This window comes from Barbus barbus (assembly GCF_936440315.1).
Source record: "Barbus barbus genome assembly, chromosome: 16".
Lineage (NCBI taxonomy): Eukaryota > Metazoa > Chordata > Actinopteri > Cypriniformes > Cyprinidae > Barbus > Barbus barbus.
In genome coordinates this window covers 31,119,743-31,138,112 of record NC_136744.1, presented here as the reverse complement: position 1 = coordinate 31,138,112, position 18,370 = coordinate 31,119,743, and the positions used below count along the sequence as shown (strand labels likewise).

Genomic DNA, 18,370 nt, shown 5'->3' with positions numbered 1-18,370 from the left:
CAAATGGCTGAGGTGCCTGAGCACCAGGTCCCTGTGCGCGCACAACTGCTCTCGAGACTGTGCAAGTATGAGCCAGTCGTCGAGGTAGTTGAGAATGCACACACCCCGTTCTCTCAGGGGATCAAGGGTCGCCTCTACCACTTTGGTGAAGACGCGAGGCGACAGGGATAGCCCGAAGGGCAGGACCTTGTACTGATATGCCCGAGCCTCGAACGCGAATCTCAGGAATGGCCTATGTCGCGGGAGGATCGAGACATGAAAGTACGTGTCCTTCAGGTCGATCGCTGCGAACCAGTCTAGTGGACGGACGCACCCGAAAATGCGTTTCCGCGTCAATATCTCGAACGGCAGCTTTTGAAGTGCACGGTTCAAAACTCGCAGATCCAAAATCGGTCGTAACCCACCGCTTTTCTTGGGCACAATAAAGTAAGGGCTGTAAAACCCCGACCTCATATCGGCTGGAGGGACCGGCTCTATCGCGTCCTTCGCCAGCAGGACTGCGATCGCCGCACGTAAGACATGGTCATCGACGGCCTTGGCTGAAGTGAACCGGATGCCCCTGAACTTGGGGTACGCCGGGTGAACAGAATCGCGTAGCCGAGTCTGATGGTCCGCAGGAGTCATCGAGACGGACTGGGGAGCGCTAGCCAGGCTCCAAGGGACCGTGTCAGCGGGACCAACGGGACCACCGATGTAGCCGCGGTGGGGCAGCGAGGTGGAACACAGGGACCCGGCCCAGGGCCTGTGACGACAAGGGCCGGGGTCTGGGTGTGCAGTGTAACACTCACCTGATTCCTCCTCGTGCGGGCTTGAGGCTTGTGACAGCCCTGCATGTGACGACTTGAAGCTGGGACTTGAGTGCTACCGCCCTTACCTGGCTCCACGAATGGGCAGAAGGGGTGCTCTTGGGCAACCCACTGCTGCCCGCTGGCGAGAGAGGAGGAGGGAAGCGAACCCGTGAACCACGGCTCACAACTCTCCTCCTCTTGAGACCCAGAGACTGAGGAAACCACTCTTTCATTGAAGTTTTGGGTACCGCTGGCTTCAGGGCCAGCGGCAGAACAAAAACAGTTTTCTGTGCTGCCGAGAACTGCTGGGCAAAGCTCTCGACAGCGTCGCTGAAGAGGCCGGTCTGTGACATGGGAGCATTCAGGAACTGTACCTTCTCCTGCTCCTTCATGTCAGCGAGACACAGCCAGAGATGGCGCTCCTGGACACTAGCGTGGACATCGCACGACCCAGAGACTGTGCGGTCACCTTTGTCGCTCAAAGCGCGAGGTCCGTCGCAGCACGCAGCTCATGTAAAACCGCCAGGTCGCGACCACCCTCGTACAGGTCTTTCAAGGGCTTTGGCCTGGTGGACCTGCAGTAACGTCATGGCGTGGAGGGCAGAAGCCGCCTCCCCACAGGCTCTATAAGCACTGCCAGTTAGACCTGACGAATACTTACAGGCCCGTGAGGGGAGACACGGGTCACCCTGTAGGGTGGTAGCAGCTGTTGGACATAGTTGCATGGCCACAGACCGCTCCACCTAGGGGATGCCCGTGTACCCCAAAGCGGCCCCACCATCGAGGAATCGCCTGGTGCACCCCGTCCAGCAGAGGGCCCAGCGCGCTCCTTCGGCAGCTCCACCGGCTGCGGAGTGCTTGAGGGGTGAGGAGCTCCACTTGGGGAAGCCCTCACCGTGATCCTCAAATCACCTCTGACTCCGCCGGACGCAGCGCCACCCCGGGTGCTGGGACGAACGCTGGATCGCGGCAGAGGGACTCCGCCACGTTTGACATAACGGAGTCTATTACGCAACTCCAAAATGGTCATGTCCCCACAAGAAAAACATGAACCATCCACGAAAGCCTCCTCAGCGTGCTGAATGCCCAGACATGTGAGGCAGCGATCGTGACCGTCCTAAGGCACCAGGAAACGACCACACCCAGAAACGCATGGGTGATAAGACATCTTTAAAAAGACGTGATCACCCGTGTTACTCTTTTAGAGAAATGCTCCTTCAGTGCTGAAGCACTCAGGGGAGCTGGTCACCGCACACTCTTAGTGTGGCTGTCAGCAGGAAGATCTTTCTCCCAAACGATGTGACCACCACTGCTGTGCCGTAACGCCCGCACTCGCTCGCAGAACACTCTCTTTGAAGGGAAGAGCAGCAGCTTCACCACTACCGCTCGGCTCCGAAGCAAAAGGAAAAATTAATGCAGTGCACCTGCTGCGTCTTATACTCACGCTGTGATCAGCGGCAGCTGGATGCGAATTACCGCATACCAATATCCATTGGCTCGTTTAGTTACACACGAAGTGGATTGGTCTCTCTGGCGAGATCCCAATTTCGTCGGTCATCCGACGTGACTCGGAGTGACCGACTGAATGGGAACTCAGAATTATGAGCAATAAACTCAGAATTGTGAGATATAAACTCAGAATTATGAGCAATAATATAAGCTCAGAATTATGAGCAATAATATAAACTCAGAATTGTAAGATATAGACTCATGTGAGAGATATAAACTCAGAATTATGAGCAATAATATAAACTCAGAATAATGATATATAAACTCAGAATTATGTTATATAAACTCAGGATTGCAGATATAAACTTAGAATTATGAGATATGAACTCAGAATTATGAGATAAAATATCATAATTGTGAGATATAAACTAAGAATTGGGAGATATAAACTTAGAATTATGATATATACTGTAAATCAGAATTGCAGACATAAACTCAGAATTATGAGAGATAAACTCAGAATTGCAGATATAAACTCAGAATTATGAGAGATAAACTCAGAATTGCAGATATAAACTCAGAATTATGAGAGATAAACTCAGAATTGCAGATATAAACTCAGAATTATGAGTTATAAACTCAGAATTGGGAAATAAAAAGCAATTAAAAAATTGTGTCTTGTCTTAAAAATTGCAATTACAAGTTATTTTTTTCCTGTTACTACATGAAACAACTATTCAGTGACGGAAATATAGTATTTTATTAAGATACATCTTTTTCCTCATTGAATATCCTGTTTCACTGAGAAATACACGTGTAAAATGTGTGGTCAATGTCGTTTTATATTGTCTTTAAAATAAAGGAAGCTCAGATTTAGCCAAATCAGACAGTCATTGGACTGAATATTTGTTCCATGTAGCAACAGGAAAAACATGAAACACAAACAGTTTTTCCTGAACGAATGCATCGGTGTAGTTAACATGTGACTCAAAGCCTCTCAGCTTCCCACGTTACTCGAGTTGTGACTCAGATCCACAAGTGAAAGTGTTTATTTGTGCTTTCAGAAGGGCTGAATCAAGGGAGAAAACACTTGCTGCTGCTGATTTCCAGGTTTTTCTATTTTTGGCCGGTTAAATCTGATCGGCCCGGAGAGAAGGGTGAAAGTTCACATTTTTTCTGCCAGACTGGAATTCCTCCATCAGATTTTCCATTACTCAAGCAGCAGTGGGCGGGGTGTGAGCGCATGCGTGTTCACACACACACACACACACACACACACACATACAGGCATGCTAAAATAAACTGCTCTATCTGGCTTCCCCCACCCTGCCGTGTTTCTCTCTGGGATATCCTGCTCTGGGCAGCAGTGTAGTATTTTCAGTGGATGGACACGTTACCTGGGAATGTTATCAGTGTTTACACAGAGAGACAAAACCCTTTACACACTGTGTTTTTACTTCCATTTCCACTGACTTGTGTGTGTTCAGCCCACATTCGTATTATATCCTCACCAAAAGCTTTGTGCATTGCAAAATACTAACATTAGTCATCAAATCACTTATATCTTGTAAACTTTACTTAACTTTTATGAAGGAATGTGAAAAACACTCTGTTTGAGTATTTTTGTCTTGTTTATGCTTAAAACATGAAGAAATATCTGCCAATGGGGTCTGAAAAATTAACTTCATTCAAAGCGAAAACAAGATCATTTTTGTGGCAGATATTTGCTTTTATTTTAAGCATAAACTCACTTTATTTAGACCCTTTTTGGCTGAAAACAGGACAAGACAAAGCAAGTTTTTTTTGCTTCTTAAGTAAATCTTAGTTTAAGAATGCTTAGATATTTTACTGAAAAATAAGACAAAAGTACTGAGTGCACTGCAAGAAATGAATGTCTTTCTCAGTATGTTTGTCTTGTTTTCCAGTACAAATATCTATACATTCTTAAATCAAGATGCTTTTACTTGAAAAGCAAAATGACATCAAATATTAAGTCTTGCTTTCTGAAAAATGTATGAAAATTAAGTGAGTTTATGTTTTTAAACACTAAGAAATATCTGCCAGTGGGGTCTGAAAAATTAACTTAATTCAAAAGGAAAACGATTATTTTTGTGGCAGATATTTGATATTGTTTTAAGCATAAACTCACTTCATTTAGATCATTTTGGCTGAAAACAAGACTTTATATCTGTCATATTTGTTATTTTGCATCTCAAGTAAATCTTGGTTTAAGAATGCTTAGATATTTTACTGAAAAATAAGACAAAAGTACTGAGTGCACTGCAAGAAATTACTATATTTAAACGCTTAAGAACAAATATCTGCCAACGGGGTCAGAAAAATCAACTTAACTCAAAGGGAAAACAAGATTATTTTTCTGATTCTGATTATTTTTAAACTCACTTAAATCTGATACATTTTTCAGAAAACAAGACTTAATATGTTAAGTCATTTTGTTTCTTAAATGTATTTTGATTTCAGAATAAGATTTGTATTGGCAAACAAGACCACAGCACTGAGTAAGAAACTCATTTTTTTGCAGTGTGATTAGTGCGTTCATTCTGTGATTATATATTTGTGTCTTAAGACTCTGTATAATTAATGATCGTGTCAATAGCTGTGCTGGTTTCTTGTCTTTTCTTTTTCATGTGTTTATTTATTTGGCACGTAGTCGTGTAATAAGTCAGATGGTTTGCATTAACGCCTGATTTAGCAATAATCACCATTAGAAACTCTGCTGAGACTCATTCAGAAGGGATAGGCCTATTTTACATCCCTGTGCGCTGATGTAATACAATGACAGAAGAACAGCCTTGAGTTCAAAGGCACTGTATTCATTTGAATGTAATTGATTCTCTTGCTTTGTTTTCAGCGATGGATCCATCTACATATTTTACTCTGACTGAAGTGTCACTGCTGCGCTGTCTGATCAGATTCAAGACTTCAAAAAGACATGAACAGAAAACAAGTGCAACCTCAAAGACATCAATATTTTGTGTCAGTGTTTTGACCAATTAAAAGAATAGTTCAACCAAAACTTTAAATTTAAATTTAGGAAGCTAATATTTACAGGTTTTCCAGGAGTGTGGGTATCCTTCAAACAGGCTTTCTGGGATGCCAGGCAGGTAAAATCCAAGCCGGAAGAGGCTGCACAAGCATATCAAGTGTAAACTGTGGCTAGTACAATAGCACACACACACACACACACACACACACGGCTCATGCGCTGTCAGTCCCAGCTGTGGACACTTCGAGTATGTTGTTGGGGTGTGATATTTTCCTGCTTTCCTCAACCGAATGGCATTGAGCCATGGCAGCTTTAAACAGATGCACCATTAACCTGTTAACTGTCGGTTCCACTTTTTGAGTATAGGCCTGAAAATGACATTTCCAACTTAAATTGTTATAAATTTTGAATGGTTTGGAGCAGATACTTAAGGTTGGTCTCTTTTTAAAGAAGACACTTAGCAGATTATTGTAAAGGTGAAAATAGTTCTAAAAATTATTTTACAAAAAAGTTATGGAAGTTTAAGTTTATGAAAATATAAAATGTAAACATTTTAATATTTATATTTTATGTAAAATATATATTTTACATAACATGTTTTACTCTAAAACTGCTAGAAAATCAAAACCCAAAATCTGAAAAAGTTGTGTTTCAAATTTGAGGTTGATATCTCAAAAAATGAGCTTTCAGTGAAATTTTGTTTGGGCGTAGTACCAAGCTTTTCCACTAGATGACCATCAAACCCCATTAGTAACCATATAAGGGCGGCTCTATTTCCATATATGGTTTGAGTGATCTGACATGTTTTTTCCATTCTTTTCTCAATATTTATGACGTAGACATCACATTCAGAAGTATTAAGGGTGGTATGGTGGTATTTGATTTAAATTTATCATATTCTAAACACTGTTGGACCTTATTTTCTCAAAAAATTTAATGAATTTTATCTTTTGAACACTTGACATGAACATGAATGGAGATTTTTCATGATTTTATATATGTATCCCTATTTCAAAGTAAAGGTCAGAATTCTCTCTCTGACTGATGAGTACTCTTCTTACAAATTAACAAATTACAGTTGCCCTGTAAAATATTAAAAAAATCAGTCACCAAATATGAAAACTAGAGTCTTTAAGCTTTCAAACGATATATAGTTTGTCAAGATTGCTTTTGGTTCAGAGTAAGATATTACTGTTTAAATCATGTAATGGCAAGTTAACAGGTTTTAAACAGATGGCATGAAATCCCTTCATAGATTAAACAAGAGCACTGGCACTAGCTTATGTGCTTCACCTCAAGAATATTTCACAGAATTCATGCAACGTGCCAATCAAGAGATCTGATCAATTATGAGAGATTTGATCAAAATGTTTGAAATCCATTCAAAAAAGAGTAATATTGTCAAAATTATTACAATTTAAAGGAACTGTTTTCTTTTGCAAAATGTTTTAAAATGATTTTCTTTCTTTTTTTTTGCTGTAATGAATGAATAAAATAAATAATGATAAATAAATATAAAGTAATAAGAAAGAATAAAATAAAAATAAAGGAAATAACAAATACAGGGGGGAAAGGTCATACAAAAAATATATTAGAACTATATTTAATGAAAAAAATTGTTTTAGCAAGCCATTTATTCTTTTATTTATTTTCTCGTTACATTTATTTATTATTTTGCAGGCTTAGTAAATAAAATATTCTAATATGCTGTTTTGATGGTCAATTAACATTTATTATCAGTGTTGCTGCTTAATATTTTTTGTGGAATATTAATTAATAAAATTTATTAATATTGTGGATATATTTTTTCAGGATTCTCTGTTGAACAGAAAGTTTGAAGAACACCATTTATTTAAAATAAAAATAGAAATCTCTTGTAGCATTAAACATGCATTTACTGTCTATTTTGATCAGTTTAATGCTTTTATCCTTGTTAACACACACACACACGCCAGCACTACACTCACACACACACACACACACACACACACACACACACACACCCGTTGGTTTTTGTGGTTTATGGGGACTCTCCATAGGCGTAATGGTTTTTATACTGAACAAACTGTGTGTGCTATTGCCCTACACCAACCCTACACCTAAACTTAGCCCTCACAGGAGACTTTGTGCACTTTTAGATTTTCAAAAAAACACCATTTAGTATGTTTTTTAAGCCTTTTGAATTACGGGGACATAGGCAGTGTCCTCATAAACCACCTTCATATTGTAATACCTCTGTCATACCCATGTCATTATACAAATGTGTGTCCTCATAAACCACATAAACATGCACACACACACACACACACACACGCACACACACACAACACACACTGTCGCGGTTCTTAAAGGAGCACCGCTATGTTGCCCTTTGAAATCCCTCGCTGTCATTAAGCCAATGGAAACATATAGCTCTTAAAGCGGCAACACCAGTAACGCGTCGCCCCTTTAAGAGCCGCGTTTTCCCATTGGCTCCGTGACGTCAGCGCAGCGCAGGACTCTCTCCAGCAGCGGCGTGTCCTCCCTCAACAAACGCGAGCAATGCGAACCGAACGCCAGCGAAACGCGCTCCGCAGACCGGCGCTCGCCGCGGATTAAACCGGGGAACTCTTCAAATCATGGCGGAGACGGCGGAGAAGTGAAGCCCGACGCGTTGAATACGCAGCGCGCTCTGATTTCGCGTAGTTACTAGACGCGCAGTATGCAGGAGCCCAGCTGATCTAGACTCGAACCCGCAGCGTTTAGTTAACCCCACGAACCATTGCTCGACTCCAGAATCAGAAGCAGCTCAAATTAGCTCATTAGTCCGGCCCGCCAGCTAATTAATGATGTCGGGGATGAAGCTGGCAGCGCAGGGCGCGGGAATCCTTCTGGTCACCGCTAACGTTGGATCTCTGTTTGAAGATGTAAGTCCAGCTTTATTACTAATTACTCCTCTTTTCTCCTCATTAGTGCACTTCATGTGATCCTGCTGCAGTAATCTGAGGTAAAGTGTGGAGATTAATGACAGTACTTGATGAATTAAACCGTTTCTCCTCAGAGTTGAACGGTTATAACGGTTTCTGAAGCTGATCAGGCTGATTGATTGATGGCGGGTTATAATATTCAGATCCGTGCCGGTGGCTGGTTAAACTGGACCAGTTACTGGATAACACGCCTAAACTTGTTTTTAATCTGATTGATTGATAGCTGTTTATACTACTGTTCATACAGTCAAACCAAAACTTATTCAGACAGCGTCATTTGCTATATATATTGCTATTTGCTATATCTTTGCTATAGTTGAGAAAATGGTAATAAAATATGAGAAGAGCTCAGAGTTAAACTGCATCAGAACAAACTGATCTTGATAATGTCAGATAACTTTGATAGAAAGGTATGTAATGAATTGGGTTGAATACCTATCAGCTGTTAAATTTAAGATAATACCAATTTAGCTCAACCAATTACCAAGAAATGCTTCATTTTGTTCAGTCTGTGGTGGAAAAACATCACATTAGCAATTAAAGAAAAATACTTGAGCAAAACATGATCAGGTTAAAGTGTCTGAATCATTTTTGATCCGGTGTAGTCTGACAAACATCAGTATGCTGGAAAATAGTCTCTCAAGTCTATGACATTATTTTTGTTTGTAAATAGAAAAATATATAAGGTTTTCTCCTAAAGACAATTAATGAAAAAAAAAAAAAATATATATATATATATATATATATATATAAAACATTTATTGGTTATTTAATTATAAATGACAATCAGAATAATATATTATTTAATATTATTATTATTATTATAATACACACTAAAACAATCTGTAAAAATAAAGCACAATATCAGTAACATTATTTAGATTTTTCGGTGTTGATTTTTTTCCCCTTGTATTGTGAATCTTGCAGTGTTTCAATGTGTTTTAGGTCGATGGAAATGTCTGTAAAATGAATGGATAATATCCTGGCACTTAGTTTTTTTTTTTTAAACGGTGTATATTCTGTTGTGAGTGCGATACCATTCAAACTCCTTATCCGGTAATCCTAAAAGAAAATTTCTTGTAAATAAGAGGGCCAAAGGGTGCGAGAGCCTTGTTTAGAGACCGTGTTACACAACTTTTTTGATCAAGAATAACTCCTTGTGCACTAATATGTGTGAAATGCCACTCTGGGGCCGTCGGATATCATGTGGTGAAAGAATGCTCTCATACGCCACACAAGCGGATCTGTGACCATCAGTCATATTTACTCTTCTGTCCTTCTCAAACTGTAAAAAAGCTGTAAAACTAGAGCTCATAATCACTCCTGATTCTGTGGCTTAATAGAAATCTCACCTGCTCTATGGAAATGATTACGCAAACCTGTGGTAGATCAGGGTGAGATGGGGTTGAAGCAAATGAGTTCCTGGTGCTTAAGTTATCTGAACCATTAAAGATATTCAAATGCTTGCTTGTCTGTAAACGTGCCAGTACTTCACAGTCAGGTCTTGGGCTGTAATTCTTTGTCGTTTACACTGTGAGAAGTTTAGGCCAGATCTGTTTATTTGATTGCGAAGAGCTCTTACTGTTTTCATACGCATGTGAAGAGGAACTGTCCCGTACTATCTTTAGAGTTATAAATAGTTGGCCTGTCTTGACCTCTGAACTGCTGTCTTATGAATATCGCTGTTTATCCATTACTTGTTTTACACGAGAGCGCGGCCAAAACCAGCGTGCCGCTTATAGAGTCCTGCATGCACAATTGCACCTAAATATTTAACATGTTCAGACGTCTCGTCTCGTCCCTCAATGGGCCTTTTGTGCCGCGCAAGCCACAAATGCAAGGATTTTTCCAAATTACGTGAATGAAGTAAATGAGGCCTTTGTCAGCAATCACAAGATGAGGTGTTTAGGGCTGGACGGCTTCCATGGTCTTTGGCAAGTGCTGTTATAAAGCGGTTGAAGCCGTCTACTGTAGGCATTTCCCCCTGGTTTCTTCCTGATCAGATGCTCCTGAAGTGCTTCTGGGAAGATGGGAGACATGAAAAGCCGTAATGGAGCTATAGGATGGCATATGCTCTTCAGGATACACAAATGACTTCCCTTTATGGAAATCATCAGGTCTGGCTGGCATCCAGGTGGATCGACCGGACTGCACAGGTGCTGAGATTACGCACATAAATGTGGTTTAATATCTGATGTAAATAGGGTCTGGATAGTGTGAGGTCATTGAGATCAGAGTAGCTATAGTGGGGGAATCTCACAAAAACGGCACATTTCACCCCACAATCAAGTGTGTTTCTTCATCAGGTTTGTAGAAATGTGTCTCTGCATCAGTGTCTCAGCAATGGATGCTCTGCAGTGAATGGGTGCCGTCAGAATGAGAGTCCAAACAGCTGATAAAAACATCACAATAATCCACACCACTCCAGTCCATCAGTTAACATCTGGAGAAGATAAAAGCTGAAACAAATCCAGCATTAAGAAGTTTTTAACTAAAATACGAGTCTGTAATCCATAATAACACTTCCTCCAGTGAAAAGGTGTTCTGGTCTGAATCAGGAGAGAAATCTGCACAGATCAAGCAGCGTTTACAAGACAAAACAGCTCTAAACAAATATGTGACTGGATTTTGATGTGAGAGACAACAGCAGATGCACTTTTTCACTGGAGGACGGTGTGTTTGAACACGAGTCTTATCTGGTGATGGTAATTGTTGACACTGGCTCGCTGCTTTATTTGTGCTCAGCTGCTGGGTTCTAATAACAGAACCGATGCAGCAGTGATGATATCAGGTGGCTTCAATTGGAAATGTTATCCTATGTAAGATGATAATTTATTATTAGTTTATCATTTAGTTTATTATACTCATACCTTTTGTTGTTTTAATATTTTGAATTGTTTTTAGCTTTTTTTTTTCATTTAAATGTTTAGTATTGAAATGTTGTTGTATGCATTTGTCAATTTTATTTAATTTCTTTATTTTCTTAAATGTGTGTGTATAGTATTTACAGGGTTTTGACTTTTAGTTTTAGTTACTTTTTCTTATTTGTAAGTTGCTTTGGATAAAAGCGTCTGCTAAATGACTAAAAATAAAAAGTAATTAAAGCAATGATAAGAAGAGATAATAGCTCTGCTTCAGATAGTGAGCTGTTTACATTGTAAAGCAGTGTGGAATATTTTGTGATTTTTATATATTGTGATAAAACAAAGGAATTTTTTACCTGGTAACTTGGATGGCTATGTTTGGAAATAATAAATAATTTTAGAGTTTTGTTTAATAAATAATTTTGTTGCCATTTGCATGTAGATTTGATGTGTTGTCGGCAAATACAAATTTTAGCATGTTAATTAATTTTAATAATCTTTTCCCCATGCAACATTCAACATTTCTCTTGCTGTGTCCACCATCTTTCCATATTTTTTTCACCAAGTTGGCTGCAGTGCATTCTGGGATTGTCTTTTCTGTGTAGGATGCATGTGATGGCGAAGTTTTGCTAAATGTTGCTGGAACAGTAAGAAGATAAGCCTATCATTTAATGACACCTTATTGATTATATGTCTGATCAGAAAATTCAGTGGTTATTCTGTAGTGCAGTCCCAGCTAACAGGATGTTCTCAGAACGTTCTGGAAACGTTACGAACAAATGTTCGCTTGGTAACATTAATAGAGCATTTGTGCAAACTTATCTGGACTTTAATAATGTGCTCAAAACATTAGCCCAAAAACATGATTTATACATCATAGAACGTTTTTCCAAAACACTTTATTTGGATGTTCATGTAATGTCTTTTTAAATGTTTCCTGTTTTTCGGAATGTTCAGAAAACATGCAAAAGTAACGCTCCCATAATATTTGCAAAATGATAAAATGGAATGTTTGCATGACCAAGAAGAAACGTTTTCAAAATACTTAAATGTTTTGAACGTTCAAAGATCATTAACATTTTCGCAACTTAACGAGAATGTTATTTGAAAGGGCCGGTTCTTCACTTCGTACCCAGCTTTCCTCTAGTTTCTCTCCGAGTCTCTCGATAGCTCATTATGTCTGTCTGCTTGTGCGGCGTCTCGTTTCAGATGTACTTCATAATGCTGTTTATCCACAAAACCCATCTAGATCAGTCATTATGAGATTCCTGTTATAAATAAGTCTGAGTTATCAGAGTTCATCTGTGTTGTGTGACATTTGCATGCTCTATTTGTCAGACATCTTTCCATTCATTCTGCACGTGCTTGTGTTGTTATTCTCCGTGTCATTCAGAGTATGACTGTAGCGTGATCGTATTTTTGGATCTGAGGGTCGTTCAGCCTGTGATGAGTGTTTTTATCAATCGAGGCCGAGCGCACATGAGCTGAAGATGCTGTTTTCATGAGTTTTGTGCTCAGAATCATAAAATTTTCTAAAGCAGGAGCAGATTGAAGAATAAGGGTCCTCTTGTCTCCGAGCGTATCTGTTGAGCTACTACGATTATTGATAATGGATTTTACATTATCATGAGTTGCATCGTAAATGAGCACGAGCCATTATCTGAAGTGGCTTTGGGAATTACAGTCACCACCAATGTTCCTCTGAGCCGTGTGTGGGCTGTGTGGAGAGAAAAACTGAGATTTAATAGAAACAGAGCTAAAAGAATTGATAATGACTGTCCATTGTTATGTTTCAGCCTTGCTTTTGTGATCAGGTTGTCTTGACGTGTATATAATTTTTTTTTTTTTTTTTTAAGTGTACATCTTTTGAGTCAAATTGTTACATTTAATCAGTCAATTAAGATAATACACATTTAGGCTGTTACCGAACAAATGAAACCAGTCTCATCAAAATGAATCTTTGCAGAAGTTGCATCTGAAGTGGCATTTAGATGTATTTACACACTATTTAATGCAGCTCAGAGGGACGTAGAGTGCTTTAACCAGTTACAAATGCATCATTTTTGACATTTTAAACAAAAGTGAAGTGACATTCAGCCAAGTATGGTGACCCATACTCGGAATTTGTGCTCTGCATTTAACCCATCCAACGTGCACACACACAGCAGTGAACACACACACACCGTGAACACACACACACACAGCAGTGAACACACACACACAGCAGTGAACACACACACACAGCAGTGAACACACACACACCGTGAACACACACAGCAGTGAACACACACACACACACACACACACACACACAGCAGTGAACACACACACACACACAGCAGTGAACACACACACACCGTGAACACACACAGCAGTGAACACACACACACCGTGAACACACACACGGAGCAGTGGGCAGCATTTATGCTGTGGCGCCCGGGGAGCAGTTGGGGGTTCGGTGTCTTGCTCAAGGGCACCTCAGTCGTGGTATTGAGGGTGGAGAGAGCGCTGGACATTTACTCCCCCCACCTACAATCCCTGCTGGCCGGAGACTCGAACCCACAACCTTTTGATTACGAGTCCAACTCTCTAACCATTAGGCCATGACCTTGAATACTGATATTTGAATACTGATATTTAAAACATTGAATACTGATATTTAAAATTATTTAAAAAATGAAAATAGACTTTAAATGTGAAATTAAAACCACCTTTGGCCCGTATTGAAATGCCCAGATCCTGCTGCTTTGGCTGTAGTTTTCATTAAACCTTGATGTTGCTTTTTGACGTGTGAAACCAAACAGAAATGCTGTAATTCAATATGCAGTAACCTGTAAAACATGCATTTCACCTCTGAACTGCTGTTTGCGGAGAAAATCTCACGAAACCTGTCAAAAAACGCACGCCACGTCATATTTCAGCCCTACATCAAAAGAAGAAAAATAAGATATTTTTAATAAAGAATGTTAAGAGTAGGTTTTAAGATCGTTAGGATCGTCTTTGCATTGTTTTCACGACAGTTATTTCCACGTATTTCCATCAATCTTCATTACTATAACTGTATGTAAATGAAATAAAAAAGAATTAAATATAACATTGTAAAAGAGAAATTGATACATAAGTAATATATAGCATATTTTTCAAAAAAAGTCAATTAATTAATTTTTTTTTTTTTTTTTACAATGTCTTTGAAAAGACTCTTCTTCTCACCAAGGCTTAATTGATCACAAATACAATAAAACTACTGAAATATTATTAGAATTTAAAATGGCTATTATTATCGATGTTGAAAACAGTTGTGCTGCACAATATTTTTGTGGAAACCGTCAAACATTTTATTTTTCCGGTTTCACAAATGAATAGCATTTTTAACATTTTGAATCTGCTTTTTATTTGTATATTTTCAGTTTTCATTTTAATTTTAGTAATTCTTAATTTAATGTAACTTTTTTTTAAATTATATTTAAAATTTTAAAATTATGATTTTTTTAAAATAATTTTACTACTTCAAATTAAACCTACTTTTTCAGTAAGTTTTTCGTTTTAAGGTTTTTTTTTAAGGTTTTAAATCTATTTTTGTTTAAATTTGTTTTATTTATTATTTTTAAATTGCTACAATTGTTAATATATTTGTATTAATATTTAGAATCAGTTTTTATATTTTGTTTGAATTTTAGATTTAGTAATTCCTATTTTGTTTTCATATTTATTTATTTTTCAATATTTTTAATTGGCCTTAATTTATTTCTGTTTTAGTATTAGTAATAATATAAGTTTATGGTTTTCATCTAATATTTTTTATTTTATCTTTTATTTTTTAATTTGTTTATTTTAAAAAATATTTTAAATACTTATTTTAAATACTTTAATTGATTTCTGTTTTAGTAATTTTAGTACTTAAAAAAAAATCGAATGAAAATTAACAAACAAGTTTAAGTTTATAGTTTTCAAATTTATTTTAATTTTCACAATTTTTTTTTTAGTTTTATTTAACAGCTGTATGTCAGTGTAAGAGCTGTGATCAGCTGAGAGAAGCAGAACTTGTGCGGGTTTGAACTTGACTTTCCTCAGGAATGTAAACATGTGGCATAAAAGAGGTAGCAAAAGCAAGAAAAAGCATGTGGTTGCATTAAGAGACTTCATGTAGTAATATTCAGGACACAAATGTTACTGAAAACGTGAATCAGATGCACTGGTGTCGTCCTTCACTAGCTACTGTAATCTAGTGGTGTCTCATATTAACTAGGTTAGTAGTAGTTCTCTAAGGTGCTGTGCAGTGATCACCGCTGAACTGACCAATCACAACACACCAGCACAACCAGATACTTTATTTTATTTAGATTTTGTATATTTTATTCTTTCAGTTAACAGCCTTTAGAATGACTCAGTTTTAGTGCATATTAAACAAGATCTCAGCATTTTGACTTTTTTTTCCCCCAAAGTAGTTAGTCTTATTGCTATGACTGCTCTTATTATCTTAGATTTTTGAATTTATTTTCGCAATTTTGACTACTTTTTTATAATGTGACTTTAATATCGATGGAACTGTTCTTATCTTAGATTTGTCCTTATCTTAGATTTTTCTTACTGTTATTTTGTCTTTTCACAAAATATTATGACTTTCTTACATTTTTGACTTTATTCTTATAATTTTGACTTTTTTAAAAATATGACTTTATTAATCCTATTGCTGCGACTATTCTCGTTATCTAAGATTTTTGACTATTCTCATAATTTTGATTTTTCTCAAAAGTAGATTTTTGTAGGTTTTTTTTTCGTCTTTTATCAAAATATTATGACGTTTTTTTTTAATACTCATTATGTATATTCTTATCATTTTGATGTTTTTCCAAAATCTGACTTTAATCATATTGCTGCAACAGTTCACGTTATCTAAGATTTTTGACTCTTCTCATATTTTTGACTTGATTCTCATAATTTTGACTCTGTTGTTGTTCCATTTTTGACGGTTTTCTCATAATTGTATTTATTTTTAAATATGACTTTAATCTCACATTGCTGTAACTATTCTCATTATGTAAGTTTTTATTCAGGTAATTTTGACTTTTTTTCTCAAAGAAATTAAGATTTTATTCTTGTTTTAGTCTTAGACTTTTGGTCTCATTCCTGCTTTTTCTCAAAAATTACTCTTAATTTGACTATTTTTGTCATTTGAATTTACAACTTTATTCTTGTTGTTTTACATTTTTGACCTTATTCTCGTAATGTTGACTTGCTCTCAAAAAATTGCAACTTTTTTGCAATTTAGCCTAGATTTGAGTTTATTCTCATCATTTTGACTCTCAAAACAATCTCAAAATAACTAATTTTTCTGCAACTTTTTGCCTTAGATTTTTGTCATTCTCATAATGTTTTACTTTAATCAAAATATTATGACCTCAATCTCATATTGCTGTGATTTTTTTTTTTGACTTTTCTCACAAAAAGTAGATTTTTGTTTTTATAAGTTTTATTTTGTCTTTTATCAAGATAGTATGACACTTCATTCTCATTATGTATATTCTTATCATTTTGACGTTTTTCCAAAATATGACTTTAATAAGATTGCTGCGACAATTCCCTTTATTTAAGATTTTTGACTTGATTCTCATCATTTTGACTTTCTGAACTTTTTTCTTTGACTTTTCTCATAAATTTATAAATTTTTTTTTTTTTTTTTATGACTTTAATCTCACATGACTGTGACTATTCTCATTATCTAAGTTTTTATTATCTAGTTTAATTTTGACTTGTTCTCAAAAAATTGCAGTTTAGCCTAGATTTGAGTTTATTCTCATATAATTTTGACCCTCAAAACAAAATTTTTCTGTCTTGTCTTAAATTTTATTTGACATTATTCTCATAATATTTTACTTTTTTAATTAAAATATTATGACTTCAGTCTCATATTGCTGTGACGTTATCCTCATAATCTAATTCAGGCAGTCGTGCTGTAGTTCCCAGAATGCTTCAGTGGACTGAAAGCTGTGTGTCTGTTGGATTCATCACGGTTGAGCTTGTCCTGATGTGAGCGAGACTGATGGTCCTGCAGCACCTGGGCTCTGAACGCTGGGAGGTGGGAAGTGATATTTACGTGATCGTGTGTGTGTGTATCTGGCTTTCTTCACTCATGGGAAGTCTGGAATCATTACAAAAATCTGCTGGAGCGGCGTCAGTACTCCAGCGTTTGGCACGGGCCGGTGCCCATGTATGGAGAAGGAGCGTTACCCAGAGTTCTCTGTGTGTGACGAACAGAAGTGCTCGTAGGAGGAAACTCCTCTGCTCCGCACTCACACTCAAATAGAGCAGCGTTTCACACCTAGAAACAGCGGCGAGGAATAATTTTATCCTGGATTACTCAGCGTGTCAGGCTCAGTGTTAAACGCCACTCTACCCAGAATGCCTCTCAGCATGAGTGGAGTCCTGTGAGAGGGATGTAATGAGCTGTGTAGAGTTTAGGCCTGTGATTCTACACACATCTGCAGCCTGCTGCTGTTCCAGCGATGACCTGCTCATCTCACACACACAGTCTAATATGTTTGGTTAAGTTGGTGGGTCAGATCATCCACAACATTGAATAGTTTATTTCAGTGCTGTCAGTGCTGGTCTATGCACGTTGTTTTTCATTGCATTGCTGTTGTCACTCAAAAGTCTCACTGTGTTTGAACACAAACTAAACTGCATCCAGTATATTGAAAGAGAATGTATGTAGTCCCCCTTATTCAGGTGCTATTTAATTTTATTTTGGTTTATTTTATTTTTTGTTTAATTGATAACAATATAAAATACAACAGAAATGTTATTTAAATTATTGTAGTTAATTTTTAAAATTTTTATTATTTTTTGTTTTTATTTTTCTATTTTGGTTTCTGTTGTATTTTATATTTATTTTTAAATTTATTTATTTAATTCATTTATTATTTTTATTTGTGTTTTTGTTTTATTTTCTGTTGTATTTTATTTATACATATGTGTGTGTCTGTATATTAAATATATATTTTAAAGTTTTATATTATAATTTATGGCTTTTTTTATTTTATTTTTTGCATTTTTAATGTATTTATCTATCTAAAAGTTTGATGTACAGTGAGTGTAGCGGTACACACGAGGCTGGACCGTGTGATCAAGATCTAACATCATGGTATGATTCATCGTGTGAGACACTAATAGTATATTCAATTAAATTCAAGTTTATTTGTATAGCGCTTTTTACGATACAAATCTTTGCAAAGCAGCTCTACAGGAATTTAAGTTTCCACAATATATTTATATATTGCAGAACCATAATGTTTGACT

The 18,370-nt window shown here is 37.1% G+C and overlaps 1 protein-coding gene across 3 annotated transcripts in view; it reads left to right on the top strand.

Annotated features, from left to right (window-relative positions):
* Nucleotides 1-7,711: 7,711 nt before the first annotated feature.
* Nucleotides 7,712-18,370, top strand: part of LOC306882778 (inositol polyphosphate-5-phosphatase A-like) — a 154,944-nt gene continuing 144,285 nt past the window's right edge. For 2 of the 3 annotated variants that reach the window (XM_079437660.1, XM_079437661.1), the window contains exon 1: nt 7,715-8,150. In XM_079437660.1, the coding sequence (XP_079293786.1) occupies nt 8,070-8,150 (81 nt within the window). In that variant the 5' untranslated portion in view covers nt 7,715-8,069. Of the gene's footprint in view, nt 8,151-18,370 lie in introns of all 3 variants that reach the window. The other variant, XM_079437659.1, reaches the window with a different exon arrangement.